At 37.2% G+C, this 18,794-nt stretch overlaps 1 protein-coding gene and 1 long non-coding RNA gene across 4 annotated transcripts in view; one reads left to right on the top strand and one right to left on the bottom strand.

The window, feature by feature from the left end:
* Positions 1-18,794, top strand: part of LOC131440704 (uncharacterized) — an 85,566-nt gene that overhangs the window by 24,683 nt on the left and 42,089 nt on the right. The window lies entirely within an intron of this gene.
* Positions 1-18,794, bottom strand: part of LOC131440702 (histamine H2 receptor-like) — a 65,014-nt gene that overhangs the window by 16,203 nt on the left and 30,017 nt on the right. The window contains exon 3 of one of the 2 annotated variants that reach the window (XM_058612215.1): positions 14,915-15,169. The exons of the other annotated variant lie outside the window; for it this stretch is intronic. Within the exon in view, the coding sequence (XP_058468198.1) occupies positions 14,915-15,169 (255 nt within the window). The remainder of the gene's footprint in view (positions 1-14,914; positions 15,170-18,794) is intronic. 2 annotated transcript variants of the gene reach the window in all.

Consider the following 18,794-nt stretch of genomic DNA (forward strand, 5'->3'; position numbering starts at 1 on the left):
GTTGTCTTCAACGAGCTCTCTTCCGACCACTTTCCAGTAATATTGACGTTGGGATCTTCACCAGAAACAGTGTCTATTCAACCTCGGAAGAACTATTATCGCACCGGCTGGGTCCAATTTCAACAAATCGCCGACCAACTTATTAATATCGATTTCCCACTTGATTTCCCGATAAAAATCGATGCGGCCCTATCTTCTTTCCGGGAGCGGTTCATATCGCCGAATACCATTTCGCCGAAAGTCGTTTCGCCGAAAGAATCATTTCGCCGAAAGGGTCATTTAGCCGAAACGGTCATATCTCATGCACGTAATGTCTTCTGTATAACTGATGTGGCGCAGCCACATAACCGAAGCCAAGATGGCTCGGCGGCACAAACACAGGATATATTACATAGAAGAACAGTTTGGGTTCCGGAAAGGAAGATCCACCATCCACCAACTCACAAGGGTAAACAACGTCATCCAGCAAAACAAATCAGTGTCCAAAACGACTGCCATGGCAATATTGGATATTTGAAAGGCATTCGATAATGTGTGGCACGATGGCCTGGTGTTTAAACTGCATCGGTATGATTTTCCCATGTATCGTATTAAAAAGATCATAAATTATCTTGCAGCTAGAGCATTCCAGGTTTCTCTGAATAATGCACTTTTAGACAGATTTACTATTCCTGCTGGTGTACCCCAAGGAAGTACCCTAGGTCCCATTCTATATAACATTTTTACATCAGACATCCCACCTCTTCCGGATTGTGGTGTTCTGTCACAATTTGCTGATGATACTGCCATTCTTTACAAAGGAAAATTGGAAAATTGTGATCAATGCAACAAAAACTCAGCTCATCTTGTTTCCACATTCAAAATCTCCAAAACTTGTTCCATCAGACGAATGCCGAATACGATTCGGTGATGAGGTCATCCAATGTTCCGACGAAGTTATCTATCTAGGACTCACCTTTGACAGACATCTGATATTCAGGTAACATCATGTTGACAAAATCGTTCAAAAATGCAGCATACTCATTAGGTCTCTGTATCCGCTGATTTGTAGAACATCTAAATGCCTGAAGAATCAGATGGTTGTCTATAAACAAATCATCTACCCCGCAATTGAATACGCAGTCCCTGTTTGGCGGGGCTGTGCACGAACGCACAAACTTAGGCTTCAGCGCATTCAAAGTAAGACCTTAAAGATGATTATAAATCTACCCCCTTGGACAAGGACTAGTGAAGTACATGAGATGGCCTCCCTGGATATACTAGAACAAAAATTCGAAAAATACTGCCCGAAATTTGAAGAGAGGTGCTCAATCTCTGAAATACAAATAATTCAAAATTTGTACGTATTAGGTTAGGGATAGTTATAAGTAGGTAGATATTTTATTAATAATTAAAATACATATTATGATTAAACATTAGTATGTAAAACAAGATTAACTAAAACACCTATTATTAATAACGAATCGTATGAACAACAAAGATGAAAGGCCAAAGGGTTAAAACACTTGTACTGTAAAATGTTGATGTAATACACAAAAATAAGATTAATAAACAGATATTTATGCAAAAAAAAACTTTTTCGCTTCATTTTCTGAGCAAAGCTTGCCGAAGCGAGACATACGGGAAAGAAACATAGAAGACCTCACGCTTTTAGAATGAAGCGAGCACCAAATAGCAAAATTGTGCCAAAGAAGTCGCAGTCGCCGCTGGGCACACTACAAAAGCCTGCCAGTGGAAGTCGTCAGTCGTCATGGAAACGCTAATCAGTTAAATTATCCGAAAATAGAGCCAGATTTCATTGTAAATTCCAAATGCACCAATTGATTCTGCCCGAAATGAAATGTTTCATCTTCTTTGGAATCCAATTGGAAATCAATGAATTCCTAATCGAATTTCGGACGAGTTAACCGAGTGTGCACATCAAGAGCCATCACAGTCCTGTTTAAAAGCAGATCCTATTAATCGTGACAATTCGAGGCACTTTTCAGTTCCACAGATCATCATTAAGAATTAATTGAATTTTCTCCATTTCCTAACAAAAGCATTAAAACGGAAGTTGAAAAGTTTGCGCAGTGTTGATGTAGAACACATCTTTATACTAGTATGGATATCGTTTTGATTGAAAACCGAATGGTATGTTTTTGCTAAATCTTTCTATGATTTCTGGCATATTTTTTTAAATATAATTATTGATTATAGCGGTTTGTTTACTTATCTTGAACAAACTTCTGATGCTATCTGTTTTTCAAGAAAATTATAAGATTAATGAAATAATAATACTAATAATAATACCAACAATAATAATCATAACAATATTAAGATATTGTTATTATCATTGTTGGTTTTCCTACATTTTAAATTCGTGCCAGATTATTTAATACTTTATTTAATTATGAAGTGCTAGTGATAATATTACTGAGAGTGGAGATGAAGTTCTTGATATATTCCAATAATTTTCCATTTTGTGATTAGCTTGAATCCGCGCTGAATAATCGATATTTAGAATGATTATAGCAGAATTCTTTATAAAATTTTGCCATTTGTCCATTATTATTATTAGTATTATATTCATAATAATAATTATAATAATAATAATAATAATAATAATTATTATTATTATTATTATTATTATTATTATTATTATTATTATTATTATTATTATTATTATTATTATTATTATTATTATTATTATTATTATTATTATTATTATGATTATTATTATTATTATTATTATTATTGTAAGTATTATTTTATTTTTATATTACAGGCCAAAGAACGTGAATGCTCTTCAAAAATGCTGCGCTAAATTATTTGAGAATCTTATTACTTGAAGGTCGAAAAAAATGCCTACATTTCTGTTGTGATCAGCAAAAGTGCACGGAGGGGCGAGTAAATTAAAGAAATTAATAAATTTTGCCTAATATGAGTAAAAAAGAAAAAGATGCCTTCAAACGGTTTAACTTAAGGCCATCGTCCAAGTACCATGCGCGCGGGTGGTTTTAGGAAATTTTCGATGGAAATTTTGAAAAATTTGACAAAACCAAAAACATACAGACCTTTGAAATACTTTTATTTATCTACAGGGTGAAAATGGCCGGAAAATTCGGAGGATTTTCCGAGTCTTATTAAAAATAGCACTGAAAAAATGAGTTTTTTTTTGCAATTTTTCACAATTACATATATATATATATATATATATATATATATATATATATATATATATATATATATATATATATATATATATATATATATATATATATATATATATATATATATATATATATATATATATATATATATATATATATATATATATATATATATATATATATATATATATATATATTCTCTAATAGTGAAGTTGCTGATGAAGTTGGCATATCAGTTGGCTCATGCCATCATATATTTTCAAATGTTTTGGGCATGAAACGAGTGGCAGCAAAATTCGTTCCAAAACTGCTGAATTTTGATCAGAAAAACAAACGCATTACCATGTAACCTGCATGTTACAATGGTTCATTAGAGACTAATAGTTTTTACAACAACAGTTACTACCATGTTATTTTTGCATCAAAATATTGTTTTCACCATTTCTAGTTTGCTATAAAATGAAGTCGGTATCGTTTGCTATAAAATCGGACGGTAAACGATTATCTAACTATCGGGCAGAACTGATCATATCGCTTGATCAGGCGCATTTCCAATGTAATTAAAATATATCAATATCGTAGATAATCGATTAACGCCCTGAGAGCGATTATTATTAGCACCGAATAAATCGAAACCAAACGAATTTTTACGGGGCAATTCTTTAAACCAATTTTGTCGATGTAGGTGATGCATGCGACCAATTAATAAATATGTTATACCATCTTAGATCAAAAACGGCAACATATTCATGGACATGGATTCTTAAACCATAAACAAAATGTTTACTTCCCGTTCGGCACCTAGATAGGAGGTTACCATCGCTCTCAGTCATTTAGTTATTTCTTTAGCTAGGTTAAAATAGTATTACAATTATTGATTAGTTCGATCGTCGTTATGATCGATTTACACTGCTATCATCGTTGCGTTCGGATGATAACGAATTCAGATGTCCGTTTCCGGAAGATCAGGCGAGCGAAAGAGAGAGGATTTAGCGAGAGCGAGAGGTATAAAAGGACCCCCGGCACATGGATCGGGTCTATTTTGTTATATACTCTACTATAGAGTCGACACTAGTACTCGGAATCGCGGATACTCGGACAAGATCAGCCCAGAAGGGTTTGATAAACGTTACATCGGGCAAAAAGTGAAGTGTATCACGACTTAACTGTTTGTGCGTGAACGCGTGTGACAGAATGGAGGGAATGGTCGCGGAGTGGTGTCCTCTGGGACCGAAAACGTACCATAGTGACCCGGAAGTGATAATGGAAACTCGTTAGAGGGTCCTATCGGTAGCGTATGCCCGATATAGTTAAGTGCGTCTTTCCCTCTAATAAAAAACCCACTCAATACTATAGTGCACTGTGATACCCCCTGAAAACCTAGTGTCCGTCCGAGTCCGTCACGACCGTTCATCAACATACGGTCCCGCGATCCCGAACCCACAAAGTGCTTGCTCAAAAAAAAACCATTACCGATCACCGCAGTGGCCCCAGCAGCACCCACAGCATACGAAGCTGTACTCGGAGATAAGTATTGGCAATTCTCCACACCACTACCAGACCACGAGCGACCGGCGCGTCGCAGCCGAAGGTATGTGAAACCGTTTTACTCTCGCTCCCGAAATCCTCGTGCACTATATCGTCAGTCCACATGGGACCATCGAAGGCGCCCAACCCGGCCGCAGCATGCTAGCCAACGTATCGCACCTTGAAACATTGTTTTTATATTGTTATAAATATAATTAATATCTTCAAACTGAATATACATTTAATTCCGTAGTTTCTATTTAAAGTTCTTCTTTTGTTTAAATTTGAATAAATTATGGTTAGGATATTAAAATCGCTATTGTGTACTTTTAAAAAAGAAATCTTTGTGAATCGGTAGTCTCAAATGAACGGGTAAGTGTTAATCTGTCGTCATCCACCTCTGAATTGCCCTGAGTACTTGTGACCGGTGTCCTGGTCAGCAGATAAAGTAGAGTTTTTCACTACTTTCCACAGAAAATATATATAAATTTGTTTAAAGACTAACAATTGGCGCCCAACGTAAAAGAAAAAAAAATATTTCAGAGTAAAATATTTTTCTCATTTGTGAAGGGGAGGAACGACAAATTAACAATTAATTTATCGCGAATTGTCTGCTTTGGTTTCTTAAATGATATTTGTTCGATTCATTTGCATTCCCGTATTGTATATAGTTGTGCATGTCGAGCCGGTGAAACACTTGATGGAATTGGACTCTATTCATGGAACAAGTCGATTTGATTTAGCAGAGAACATTCATTGGTTTGACTTAGTTTTCGCTGAAATGAGAGTTTGATTGTGTTGGTCCGTTTTGATATAGATATAGCGTGATATAGAGTGATAATAAATTCACGATGGATTCATATAATAGCTTTCCAGAGTCTATGAATAGGGATGAAGCTTTTACAACATGGTACTATGACTTAAGAGTAGACCTATTAACAGAGGAAGAATTATTGTTTGAGCTAACAGTTCGAAACATTGTATTAGAAGGTGACAGACAACAGTTGCGTAGATGTTTACGGGCTATACTGCGTAGTGAACGTAATGAACAGACATTACCAGTAAAAACTTTTAATTCCGATCCCGTCGCACAAGTGAAAATTTGCAGAGAGAAGCTTGAGGAAATTGAATCAGTCCTCAGGAGAAAGGGAGATAATTTAACGGCATGCAAGGACCGTTTGTTACATTTGGGTGAGAGAGCTAAACTATTGCTAAATTATGTACCAAGCAATTTGAAAGATGATTTAGATACAATTTTCAGTATCACCGTTGATCATCTGTATTATTATTTTTACAAACATGTTAAATTTCCAACTGAAGATTTGGATCCGGTGGAAGAAGAATCACCAGAACCCATTTTACCTACATTAGAAGAACTACTACAAAGAGAGTCGAACGATAAAGAATTTATTCTAGTAAATAGGGCCACCCTAGTTAACGAATTAGAAAGACGTAAACGCGCAGAGGATTCAGAAAACCATCTCAGAGCAGAGAAAACTAATCTTGAAAAGCAATTACAAACTTCCTTGCGAATTAGTGAAACTTGGGATCAACAAATTCAAACAGATAATTTAACTAATAGTTATATTCCTTCTACTAGTTACAGTCAGAATACACGATTCAATGCGAACTTATTTTCTAAAACCACAACCGATAGTGGGCAATCTAAACCATATCTTAATACACGCCATACGATCACAGAAACATACAACCCTGTACCGTATTTACCTACGTTTAACTACACGGTTCCTTCAGTTTCAACAGGTTCGTCCACAATTTTCACCAATCCTGTACCAGCAGTGTCAGTACAGCCATCCGTGTTTGACTTTCGGTTTAATCCATGTACCACCCAAACATATTCAGTGGGTAACCCTATCATAACATCTTCAGCTTTCATACCTGGCCAACCGTTTACACATTCTTCTGCTTTTATACCAGGTCCTTCACTGCCACCATCTTTCATTCCAAATTATGATCCTTTTTGCACGCGACAAGCTGCGAATAGATACTTCAACACACCTTCAGTTCCACAACATCATACTCTTCCTGTCTCCAGATGGGCAATAGATAAATACACTGGAGAAGATCAGGGTTTAAATCTGAACGAGTTTCTCTTCAAAGTGAAAAACCTGGCACTTTCCGAACGCGTTAACGAGGCAGAACTTTTCGACTCAGCCTTACATTTATTTAGCGGACCAGCCTTGAACTGGTACCATTCTATGAGATCCACTGGTCGCTTATATAATTGGGATCATTTAGTCCTCGAACTACGAAATGCTTTCGTACACCCCGATTTAGACAATATGATAAAAGTCAAAATATATCTACGCAAACAACAACGTAACGAGTCGTTTCAGTCCTATTATTACGATCTAGAGAAATTATTCCGTTCAATGACCGTTCAAATTCCCGCAAATGAAAAAATGAAAATTGTTAATCAAAATATGCGATCTGACTATCGTCGGCAATTAACTTTCATACCTATTTACGATCTTCCGTCGCTGTTAGCAGCCGGTAGACGAGTTGATGCAAATAATTTTTCACTTTACAATAAAATGTTTGGCAATGAAAAATCGGCCAACATTATTACAGAACAGGATAACATATCTGATAAATCAGCTAAGAACCGTTCTGAAAATCTTCCAATAATCCATAACAACTCGAATAGGCACAATCAGCCCAGACCGCCGCCGTTCGCGAGAGCACAGCCTAATCGAAACCCTTCAAATGAAACATTAGCGGGTCCATCCAGACAACCTCCTAGTAGATTCCCTGGGAAGTTGAATAACAATACCTCTCGGGGACAGCCCTATTCGGCATCGACCCTCGATCGTCTAGTCGAAGCCCACAGGCCACCTGATCTTAATACTTGTTACAATTGTGGCAGCCCTTCTCATCGATATGACGAGTGTAGAGAACCAAGAAAGGTATGGTGTCTTATTTGTGGTTTTAAGGGATTTGAATCCATAAATTGCCCCTATTGCAAAAAAAACGGGATTCAGACGGATGCAAGTCGCGATTCGTCGAATACCCCACAGCGCACCAAAGTTTAGAACTTGATTCCATGTGGGAGACGGCAACAGAAGGCATGTATTCCCCTCTCATCGAGACTAATCAGATAACTTTGTCTGATAACGACGACAATCGACCTTATGCCCATCTAAAACTTTACGGGTTCACTGTTAGAGCCTTGCTAGACAGTGGAAGCCAATCTACTATGATCAATTCTCATTTATATACTAAGATTAAATCCAATCGCATTCGACCGCTAGATCGACCCATTGTGCTAAAGACCGCCAGTGACGAGACTCTTGAGATACGAGGACAGGTTTTTGTGCCTTTCACGTTTAATGGTCAAACAAAAATAATACCAACTTTAGTAGTTCCCAAGCTTAGTGTCGAATGTTTATTGGGGATGGATTTCTGGCACACGTTCAATATTGCTCCAGTAGTACAATATACCTGTCTTGCGGAAGAATTAAAATCAATTACACTCGTCCCGATTTCAACACTCTCCGGTAAAGAGGCGAGCAGAATTGAGCAGCTAAAACAAACCTTCAAAGTGGCTGAGAGTGGTCACCTTTCAGTAACACCTCTGATAAGTCACTCCATTGTCATAAAAGACGAATGGAAAAATAAAGCAGCCATACGCCAATTTCCGTACGTCATGTCACCTCGCGTTCAGGGAATGGTGGCCGAGGAACTCGAAAGAATGTTAGCTCTGAACATCATCGAGCGTACAAACTCGGATTGGGCCTCCAATGTGGTTCCGATCGTGAAACCAAATGGTAAGGTTAGGTTATGTCTAGACGCTCGACGGATTAATGAGAGAACGATGAGAGACTCCTACCCTTTGCAGCACCCGGGAAGAATTTTAAGCCAATTACCCAAGGCCAAATACCTGTCAACGATAGACTTATCGGAAGCCTTCCTCCAAATACCTTTGGATATCCATTCTCGAAAGTATACAGCTTTCTGCGTACAAGGCAAAGGTCTGTTCCAGTTCACCCGACTTCCTTTCGGACTCATCAACAGCCCTGCGACACTGTCAAGACTGATAGACCGCGTCTTGGGATACGGTGAACTGGAACCTTACGTTTTTGTCTACCTCGACGATATAGTCGTGGTGAGCGAAACGTTTGAAGATCATATACGACTGTTGTCCGAAGTCTCAAAACGCCTTCGGCACGCAAACCTGGCCATCAATCTGGAAAAATCCCGTTTTGGTGTTTCTGAGTTGCCTTTTTTGGGATATCTTCTTTCAACAGACGGCTTAAGACCGAACCCCGAGAAAGTGCAACCGATCGTAGAGTACGAAAAACCGACGACCATCACTAAACTCCGCAGGTTTTTAGGAATGGCGAATTATTATCGCCGGTTTATACCGGATTTTAGCGGAATTGTGTCTCCTTTAACTGAAATGCTCAAAACTAAAAGTAAAATTGTTAAATGGTCACCCGAGGCCGAGACTGCCTTCCAGAATATCAAAGAGCGATTAATTACCACCCCCGTATTATGTAGCCCTAATTTCGAAGCGGAGTTTGTAGTGCAAACGGATGCTTCGGACGTGGCCGTAGCAGGCATTCTGACTCAAATACAGGATGACCAAGAGAGAGTTATTGCTTATTTTTCCAAAAAACTCACTACTCCTCAACGCAACTACCAAACGCAGCTGTCAATCCAAGCCTTTCGGGGGTATATTGAATGTAGCCCGTTTACTCTTGTCACAGATTCATCTGCTCTTACCCATATACTCACCACCTCTTGGAAAGTAGGGTCACGCTGCAGTAGATGGAGTTTAAATTTACAGCAATATGATATGAAGATTGTTCACCGTAAGGGTAAGGAGAACGTAGTAGCGGACGCATTGTCGCGCAGTGTGGCGGTGCTATCTCAACACCCTGGTTCCTCGTGGTATCTGTCCATGAAGCAAAGAGTGAGAGACAATCCTGATGATTTCATTGATTTCCGAGTAATAGACGATCAATTGTTCAAATTCGTGTCTGCCTCGGATGGTTTTTATGATACTCGCTATGAGTGGAAGATAGTTCCCCCCACCGATGATCGATTTAAGATTATTCAGTCTAACCATGACGAGGCAATGCATCTAGGGTTTGATAGAACCATTGCTAGGATTAAACAACGCTATTACTGGCCAGGAATGGCGAAACAAGTGCGCCAACATGTTCAGAAATGTGGAATATGTAAGGAGGTTAAAGCAGCCTGTGTTCCGGTAGTTCCCAAAATGGGGGAAATGAGAGTGGCCGATCATCCATGGCAAATAATCGCGGCCGATTTTATCGGACCCCTTCCCCGTAGCAAGAAAGGAAACCAACACATCCTAGTCGTAAGCGACCTTTTTAGTAAATGGACACTTTTACACCCGGTGAAACGAATCGAAAGCTCTCATTTATGTGCAACTTTACGTGATCTGTGGTTTTTTAAAAACTCTACCCCAGAAATAATTATCACTGACAATGGAGCTAGTTTCCTTTCGAGAGATTTTAAAAGTCTTTTGGAACGCTTCGGAATAGTGCATTGGTTGAATTCGCGCTACCATTCCCAAGCCAACCCCGTAGAGCGGACCAATAGAACAATAAATGCTGCTATAAGAACCTATATAAAAGAGGATCAACGTCTGTGGGACACCAAGCTATCGGAGGTAGAGTATATTCTAAACACCAGCTTTCACAGCTCCCCGGGTCACACCCCGTTTTACGCAACTCACGGTCATGAAATGTTTCTCCAGGGCTCCGATCATAAGCTACAACGGCGAACTGATCCTAGCCTAAATGAAGAAGAAAAAGAAGAAACTCGAAAAAAATTCTTCCCAAAGTTGTACGAGCAAGTAAAGCAAAATCTTGCCAAAGCGAATGAAGCCTGCCGTAAGCAGTATAATCTTCGGCATCGTAATTTCTCTAAAGCTTTTCAGCCTGGTCAACACGTGTATCGAAGTAATATGCGCCTATCTAGCGCGGTCGAGAATTATTCAGCAAAATATGGCCCGTAATATCTGCCCTGCAGGGTCAAGGCCAAACTAGGATCGTCCTCTTACGACCTAGTGTCCTTAGATGGTAAATCTTTAGGGATATGGCCAGCCGCCCACCTTAAGCCAGGATAAAAAAAAAAGCAAACACACAAAATTATTAATTAATGGTATATCAATCACTTCACACAGTGATAATCTATTCGATAATGCATATTCATGCACCTTCTAATATAAATAATTACAAAAAAAGAAAAGAACCCTCCATTTCACGCGGGAAATTCGATACGTTTCCTTTGAGCGAAAATAAAACTTCCACCCCATGGGGAAAATTGATAAGAGAGTTACTTTTTTTGTCAGACGAACAGGTAGGTCTTGATGATAGATAAACTCTCCTGAAATCGGTTTTTACAGCTTCTTTTGCAGTCTTCCTACAAGTTAGCCGAAGACGGTATTTGCTGTCTCTATTTAAAACCCGAGCTCCCGTCATGGTAGTTGTTACACCAGACATTTAAATCATCATCGTATCCTCCGGACGCGGAGATCGATCATACGATAGTTACTTTCGGGTAGTAAAACCTTTGCGCGCTAGTTATAGGAATAGATAAGAGATTGCAAATTCGTATGAGAATGTGTGTGAGATATGAATGTAAAAAGAGTGAAAGTGATTTGAATATTGAGGCCTCAAACTGGTATGTACGGAATCGAATGATTGTGAGTACCGTCCTCAAACTGGTGCGTATGGGATAGAATGATTGCGAGTACAGTTCTCAAACTGGTACGTACGAGATAGAATGATTGTGTGTATGATTGTCGGATTAGTATAGGAACAGAGTAGTATAGGAAAAGATAGATGAGATATAAGTAATTTACCTTAGAAGACAGTGAATGGATTTATCTCTTTTGGCTTCTAGGTATATTAGAAAAAAAAATATACGCTCTCAAACAAAATATAGAGCGTGGATTCCCATTTCAAACAGTGGAACAGAAATCTACGCGACTGCAATCCTGAGATCTCGACACAGTACTCTGAGTAGAGTCCATGAAATTGGTGTTAATCCGTTTTGCGGCACATCGGTGTGCAGTGCCATGAATGCGATGTTCGGATGACCTTCTAGCCGAGGAACTAGGCATTTGACTAAAAAAAAATACGTCTGTATTTTTTTTCACCCAACCCAGGGAGTATTGTAACCTGCATGTTACAATGGTTCATTAGAGACTAATAGTTTTTACAACAACAGTTACTACCATGTTATTTTTGCATCAAAATATTGTTTTCACCATTTCTAGTTTGCTATAAAATGAAGTTGACGGTAAACGATTATCTAACTATCGGGCAGAACTGATCATATCGCTTGATCAGGCGCATTTCCAATGTAATTAAAATATATCAATATCGTAGATAATCGATTAACGCCCTGAGAGCGATTATTATTAGCACCGAATAAATCGAAACCAAACGAATTTTTACGGGGCAATTCTTTAAACCAATTTTGTCGATGTAGGTGATGCATGCGACCAATTAATAAATATGTTATACCATCTTAGATCAAAAACGGCAACATATTCATGGACATGGATTCTTAAACCATAAACAAAATGTTTACTTCCCGTTCGGTGCCTAGATAGGAGGTTACCATCGCTCTCAGTCATTTAGTTATTTCTTTAGCTAGGTTAAAATAGTATTACAATTATTGATTAGTTCGATCGTCGTTATGATCGATTTACACTGCTATCATCGTTGCGTTCGGATGATAACGAATTCAGATGTCCGTTTCCGGAAGATCAGGCGAGCGAAAGAGAGAGGATTTAGCGAGAGCGAGAGGTATAAAAGGACCCCCGGCACATGGATCGGGTCTATTTTGTTATATACTCTACTATAGAGTCGACACTAGTACTCGGAATCGCGGATACTCGGACAAGATCAGCCCAGAAGGGTTTGATAAACGTTACATCGGGCAAAAAGTGAAGTGTATCACGACTTAACTGTTTGTGCGTGAACGCGTGTGACAGAATGGAGGGAATGGTCGCGGAGTGGTGTCCTCTGGGACCGAAAACGTACCATAGTGACCCGGAAGTGATAATGGAAACTCGTTAGTGGGTCCTATCGGTAGCGTATGCCCGATATAGTTAAGTGCGCCTTTCCCTCTAATAAAAAATCCACTCAATACTATAGTGCACTGTGATACCCCCTGAAAACCTAGTGTCCGTCCGAGTCCGTCACGACCGTTCATCAACATACGGTCCCGCGATCCCGAACCCACAAAGTGCTTGCTCAAAAAAAACCATTACCGATCACCGCAGTGGCCCCAGCAGCACCCACAGCATACGAAGCTGTACTCGGAGATAAGTATTGGCAATTCTCCACACCACTACCAGACCACGAGCGACCGGCGCGTCGCAGCCGAAGGTATGTGAAACCGTTTTACTCTCGCTCCCGAAATCCTCGTGCACTATATCGTCAGTCCACATGGGACCATCGAAGGCGCCCAACCCGGCCGCAGCATGCTAGCCAACGTATCGCACCTTGAAACATTGTTTTTATATTGTTATAAATATAATTAATATCTTCAAACTGAATATACATTTAATTCCGTAGTTTCTATTTAAGGTTCTTCTTTTGTTTAAATTTGAATAAATTATGGTTAGGATATTAAAATCGCTATTGTGTACTTTTAAAAAAGAAATCTTTGTGAATCGGTAGTCTCAAATGAACGGGTAAGTGTTAATCTGTCGTCATCCACCTCTGAATTGCCCTGAGTACTTGTGACCGGTGTCCTGGTCAGCAGATAAAGTAGAGTTTTTCACTACTTTCCACAGAAAATATATATAAAATTTGTTAGGAAGGCTAACAACCATCGCTCAGGAGCTGTTAAACGACGTCAACGACGATCCAAATTTACTTGAAAGGGTCATAACTGGTGATGAAACATGGGTGTACGGTTATGATGTCGAAACAAAAGCACAATCGTCCACGTTGAAGAGATAAAGGCAGAATCGTTGAGAGTGCTACAGAGCATTACAAAAAGTGACTATCAGGGGTGTTTCGAAGACTGGAAAAAACGCTGACATAAGTGTATTATATCTAGGGGGGATTACTTGGAAGGGGACCATATAGATGTAGACGAATAAATAAATATTTTTTTAGAAAAATGAGATTTCGGCGATCATCCATAATCATTTTTTCCACTTTTCCCACATTTTCATCGATTATTGATGTGCTGGGTCGACCGTCTTCGCGGCCATTTTGGAAACGCTTATACCACTCGTAAACACTTGTTTTTTTCATAGCAGACTCACCGTTGGCTCTCTGTAACATTTCGCACACTTGGTTACACTTTATTTCATTTTTCACGCAAAATTTAATAGAAATTCTTTGACTCTTCAATTCATCCATTGTTTAAACTAACAAAAATCGCCGAGCTCAAAAAAACACGTCTACACCAGCCGCTACAAGACAGAATGTAAACAATGAATACAGCTGAAAATTTCACCATACATTAGGGACATATGTACCACCACAATAAAACAAAATTTTGACCACCGGACTCTCCAGACGCGCGCAATTAAAAAATTCCGAGAACTTTTTGAACAGACCTCGTATATATATATATATATATATATATATATATATATATATATATATATATATATATATATATATATATATATATATATATATATATATATATATATATATATATATATATATATATATATATATATATATATATATATATATATATAAGCCTCATACGCCTCAAACTCCAAACCCAAGACTAAGATACACAAAAGATTCAGTTACATCCTCTGGGGTAGAGTGAAGCTCCCTTTTTCGGAATATTAAGAGCCGGGAAAATTTTGGTCGCAATCACATATACAATCATGCATACACACAGGCATTTTTAAATCGCGAATAACTGAATCGGTTGATGGATTCGTACTTGAAAAAGATACCAAGTTAGAGTAATATAACATCAAAAACAGTAATTATGTACAATACTTGTTTCCATAGTAACACTTAACTATTATAACATAATAGAAATAACTATTGGAACTGTATAAATAATATCAAATTTGTTTATAAAATATTAGACTGGTAAAATATCATTACAGAATTTATCTTAATAATATCGAAAAGAAGAAATCCGCTACAAAATTTTAGTGCACAGGTTTTCAAACAAGGAGTAAAACTAAGAAAAGATTATGATTGATATTATAAAGATAATTTGCGATGACTTTCACTTACCTTCTTCGTATTGATAAGTGTTCCATAGTGCAGTGGTGATGCTATTGCAAAATATCTGTCAAAGTTTATTGCGCATAGATTCCATAGAACGACCGAATGCATAATATTAAAGCTCAAACCAAACAGAATGCATGCGATATCCACTGAAACGAGTAGTTTCAGTAAGCTCATGGCGTAGAAGATTAGATACGTGAAACATATTAACGTGTTAACTACACCCAAATGTAAAAGCAAAATCTTATTAAGATAGGCAATCTGAAAACAAGAAAAAAATTAGAATCACGCATTTATTCAATGTTAAAACGTTAAAATGTTAAACGTTTTATACTATCTGACATCAATCTTGAATAAAAAATATTAATGATCATTGATTGTACACATTATAGTAATACTTTAAACATTGTATAGGGCTTCGACGCTTTTTTTTGGTTCAGTGTATGTTCAAGCTAAAATTTGCGCTCTAAAAAATCTTTTTTTAATAGTGTAAACCATCACCAATACATACAATATAAAATTATTGTTTTTAGTGATTAAAAGTGACTTTCATTCCGGAAATAAACCCAATCTGCTCCATCAACCATATACACGCAGAGAAAAATATTGTAAATGTACCTTAATGTGGGTTTCACGTAACGATTTATTTTGTGGAAATAGTAACAAAAGAAAAATTGGTTTGATATAGCAAATATTGTTGCTTGAAACAACAAAATTTGAAACAACTGATTTTGCTCAGTGGAGTAGTTTGTTTCTATAAATATTTTTTCGTTAATACCAACAAATATTTTACCTGTGCGTTCCTGTCAATTTCTTGACAAACAATTTCATAGTAAATTCAATTTGCAAAATCAGATTAGAATAAACTAATTTTGGATAAAGGTAATATTTTTAGTGTTTTGAATTTACAAACTTGGCAATTAAAATAAATGATTGGATATCAACTTGAATTGATTAATATTTCAACTTAAGTTTTTGTTTGTAAAAATTATTCATTTTGTTTTGTTTTTACGAGTAAAATGATTTCTTTCGAAATAATATGAAGGCTTGTTTTTGGTACATTTTTCTTCAATTTATATATTTGTAAGAAATTCCAATTACATTTATATTCCATACATTTAAAATATTTATCTACATACCACAATCAATCCAATATTACTTTTTATAGTATCCAATGATTCGGTACCCTTTCCCGGTGCCCTTCCGGTGAAGACAGAGATAACCTGCATCAAATATATGTTGTTAAGAAAACGTATTATTGCAGTTTCTAATATTATTAACTATCAATACTTACGCTTGGATTGATGAAAAGTCCGATGAAAAATATATAAGCAGACAAAATTTTACTTTTGAAACGCGTAAGAAACATTTTTGTTCATTTACGATTGAAAAAACGTGTTTAATCCACCTAGCAGTGAGATGATACCTTTTTTCATCAATCCGCATGTGTTTTTTGCATGAATATTCTTCGGTGTTTAAGTTTTCATGACATTATTTTAATGACCGTCGTTTTAAGCGACAATTTGAGATTTCAATCACTCATTACTCCGTAATGTCGAAACTGAAATTCGGATCGAATATGAATCTAAAAGTGTGATAATCGATTAAACATGCCATGATATGTCGAAGTAAGTTTCACTTTAGAGTTTAGGGTAATTTAAGGTACTTCCAGAGCCGGTATTCAGGAACTAGCATAACCCAAACCGATTCGTGTGGCCATATGACGAATAAATTACAACAGTTTTGAGTCCAACTTTGAAGCTTTTCGGGATTGTCATCTTCTATATCGGTTTGAATTTTAAAAATTCATTATCATGTAATTCGAGAATCATAATTGGATAAAATTAATTAATTTTGTGTGGGACTATAAGTTTATTTTAATTTGAATTTTTGTTTCTGAAATTCGATTAGGATTTTTTGAGAAAACGATTGAGCTTTGAGAAACGATTTTATACTGGAATCGGAATTCTAAAATCGGTATGGCCGAAGTCAGACAAACTCACCTGAGTAGCTGTATAGTTTACATTTGTTTCAAAATTTTTGAAAATCAGTGTAAACATCTTTGAGAAATCATAGCACGAATTAAATTTTTAGGTGCCTTCTGAATCGAAAACTGAATACGACTAAAACTGAAAAAAGTTTATTTTTTTATCGACTATCTAAATCTGCTAATCCGATAAACCTGATTAATTTATGTGAAATAGACATTAGTATAATCACCCTGTATCTCCGAAACCGGAAGTTGGATTTGATTGAAAAACAAGATGTTTTATAGAATCTTGAAACTTTTCATTTGAATCTTAGATGATTCTTAGATTCCATTTGAATCATAGATCGGTTCAGCCATCTACGAGAAAAAGTAGTTACACAATTTTGATTTAGTTTCACATATCATCCTGTAGTTCCGGAACCAGAGGTCGGAACCAAACATAATTCAGGAACTTTGTTTGGAAGCATACGACTTTTCATATGAATCTGAATTTGTAGAAAAGTAATTTTCCGAGAAAATTGAGTGAAATTATTTGTCACACACGCATTTGCTGATCTCGACGAACTGATTCGAATGGTATATGGATGTTATGTTCTTCCAGCATTTATTGCTGTAAGTAGTTTAAAACAATATAATTAAAATAAATTCTGCCTTCATCTGGTTTATATATTAAGTTTACGTTTCGTCTTCGACTCATCAGTGCGTCAGCAAATTATGCTGACGCAAACCCCCGGATCAACATAATCCGCTGAGCAGACGTAAAGTTAATGCTATTTGCAAGACACTTTTTTTGTACACAAGAAGTGTAACGTCTAAACTGACGTCTCGAACGAAACAAGTTTCGGCTTACTGGCCGTACAGATTGTGATAATTTGAAGGGGAAAAAGCTTGCTTTTACCCCCAAATTTATGCTAGGTGCACATAACCATTTTAAATTAAGTTTACGTTTCGTCTTCGACTCATCAGTGCGTCAGCAGATTATGCTGACGCAAACCCCCGGATCAACATAATCCGCTGAGCAGACGTAAAGTTAATGCTATTTGCAAGACACTTTTTTTGTACACAAGAAGTGTAACGTCTAAACTGACGTCTCGAACGAAACAAGTTTCGGCTTACTGGCCGTACAGATTGTGATAATTTGAAGGGGAAAAAGCTTGCTTTTACCCCCAAATTTATGCTAGGTGCACATAACCATTTTAAATTAAGTTTACGTTTCGTCTTCGACTCATCAGTGCGTCAGCAGATTATGCTGACGCAAACCCCCGGATCAACATAATCCGCTGAGCAGACGTAAAGTTAATGCTATTTGCAAGACACTTTTTTTGTACACAAGAAGTGTAACGTCTAAACTGACGTCTCGAACGAAACAAGTTTCGGCTTACTGGCCGTACAGATAGTGATAATTTGAAGGGGAAAAAGCTTGCTTTTACCCCCAAATTTATGCTAGGTGCACATAACCATTTTAAATTAAGTTTACGTTTCGTCTTCGACTCATCAGTGCGTCAGCAGATTATGCTGACGCAAACCCCCGGATCAACATAATCCGCTGAGCAGACGTAAAGTTAATGCTATTTGCAAGACACTTTTTTTGTACACAAGAAGTGTAACGTCTAAACTGACGTCTCGAACGAAACAAGTGGTTTATATATGTTATATTCGAACGATTATGTTGCCAAAAATGAGCCGTGCTAAAATCGGTCCGAGGCTAAATGTCATGAAAAAGGATGCTGTACACAGGTACTTAGAAACAAATGTATGTAACAGTATAAAAAATCGTGTTTAATGTAGATCTCAAGCATTTCTTTGCCAGTCAGCGCTCAGAACTTCTACTGCTGAAATAGGGGAAAACGCCGCTTACACAAAAATTTCGATATCTCCGTTAAAAATGGAAGGAAT

Source organism: Malaya genurostris, chromosome 1 (genome assembly GCF_030247185.1).
Source record: "Malaya genurostris strain Urasoe2022 chromosome 1, Malgen_1.1, whole genome shotgun sequence".
In the NCBI taxonomy this organism is placed as follows: domain Eukaryota; kingdom Metazoa; phylum Arthropoda; class Insecta; order Diptera; family Culicidae; genus Malaya; species Malaya genurostris.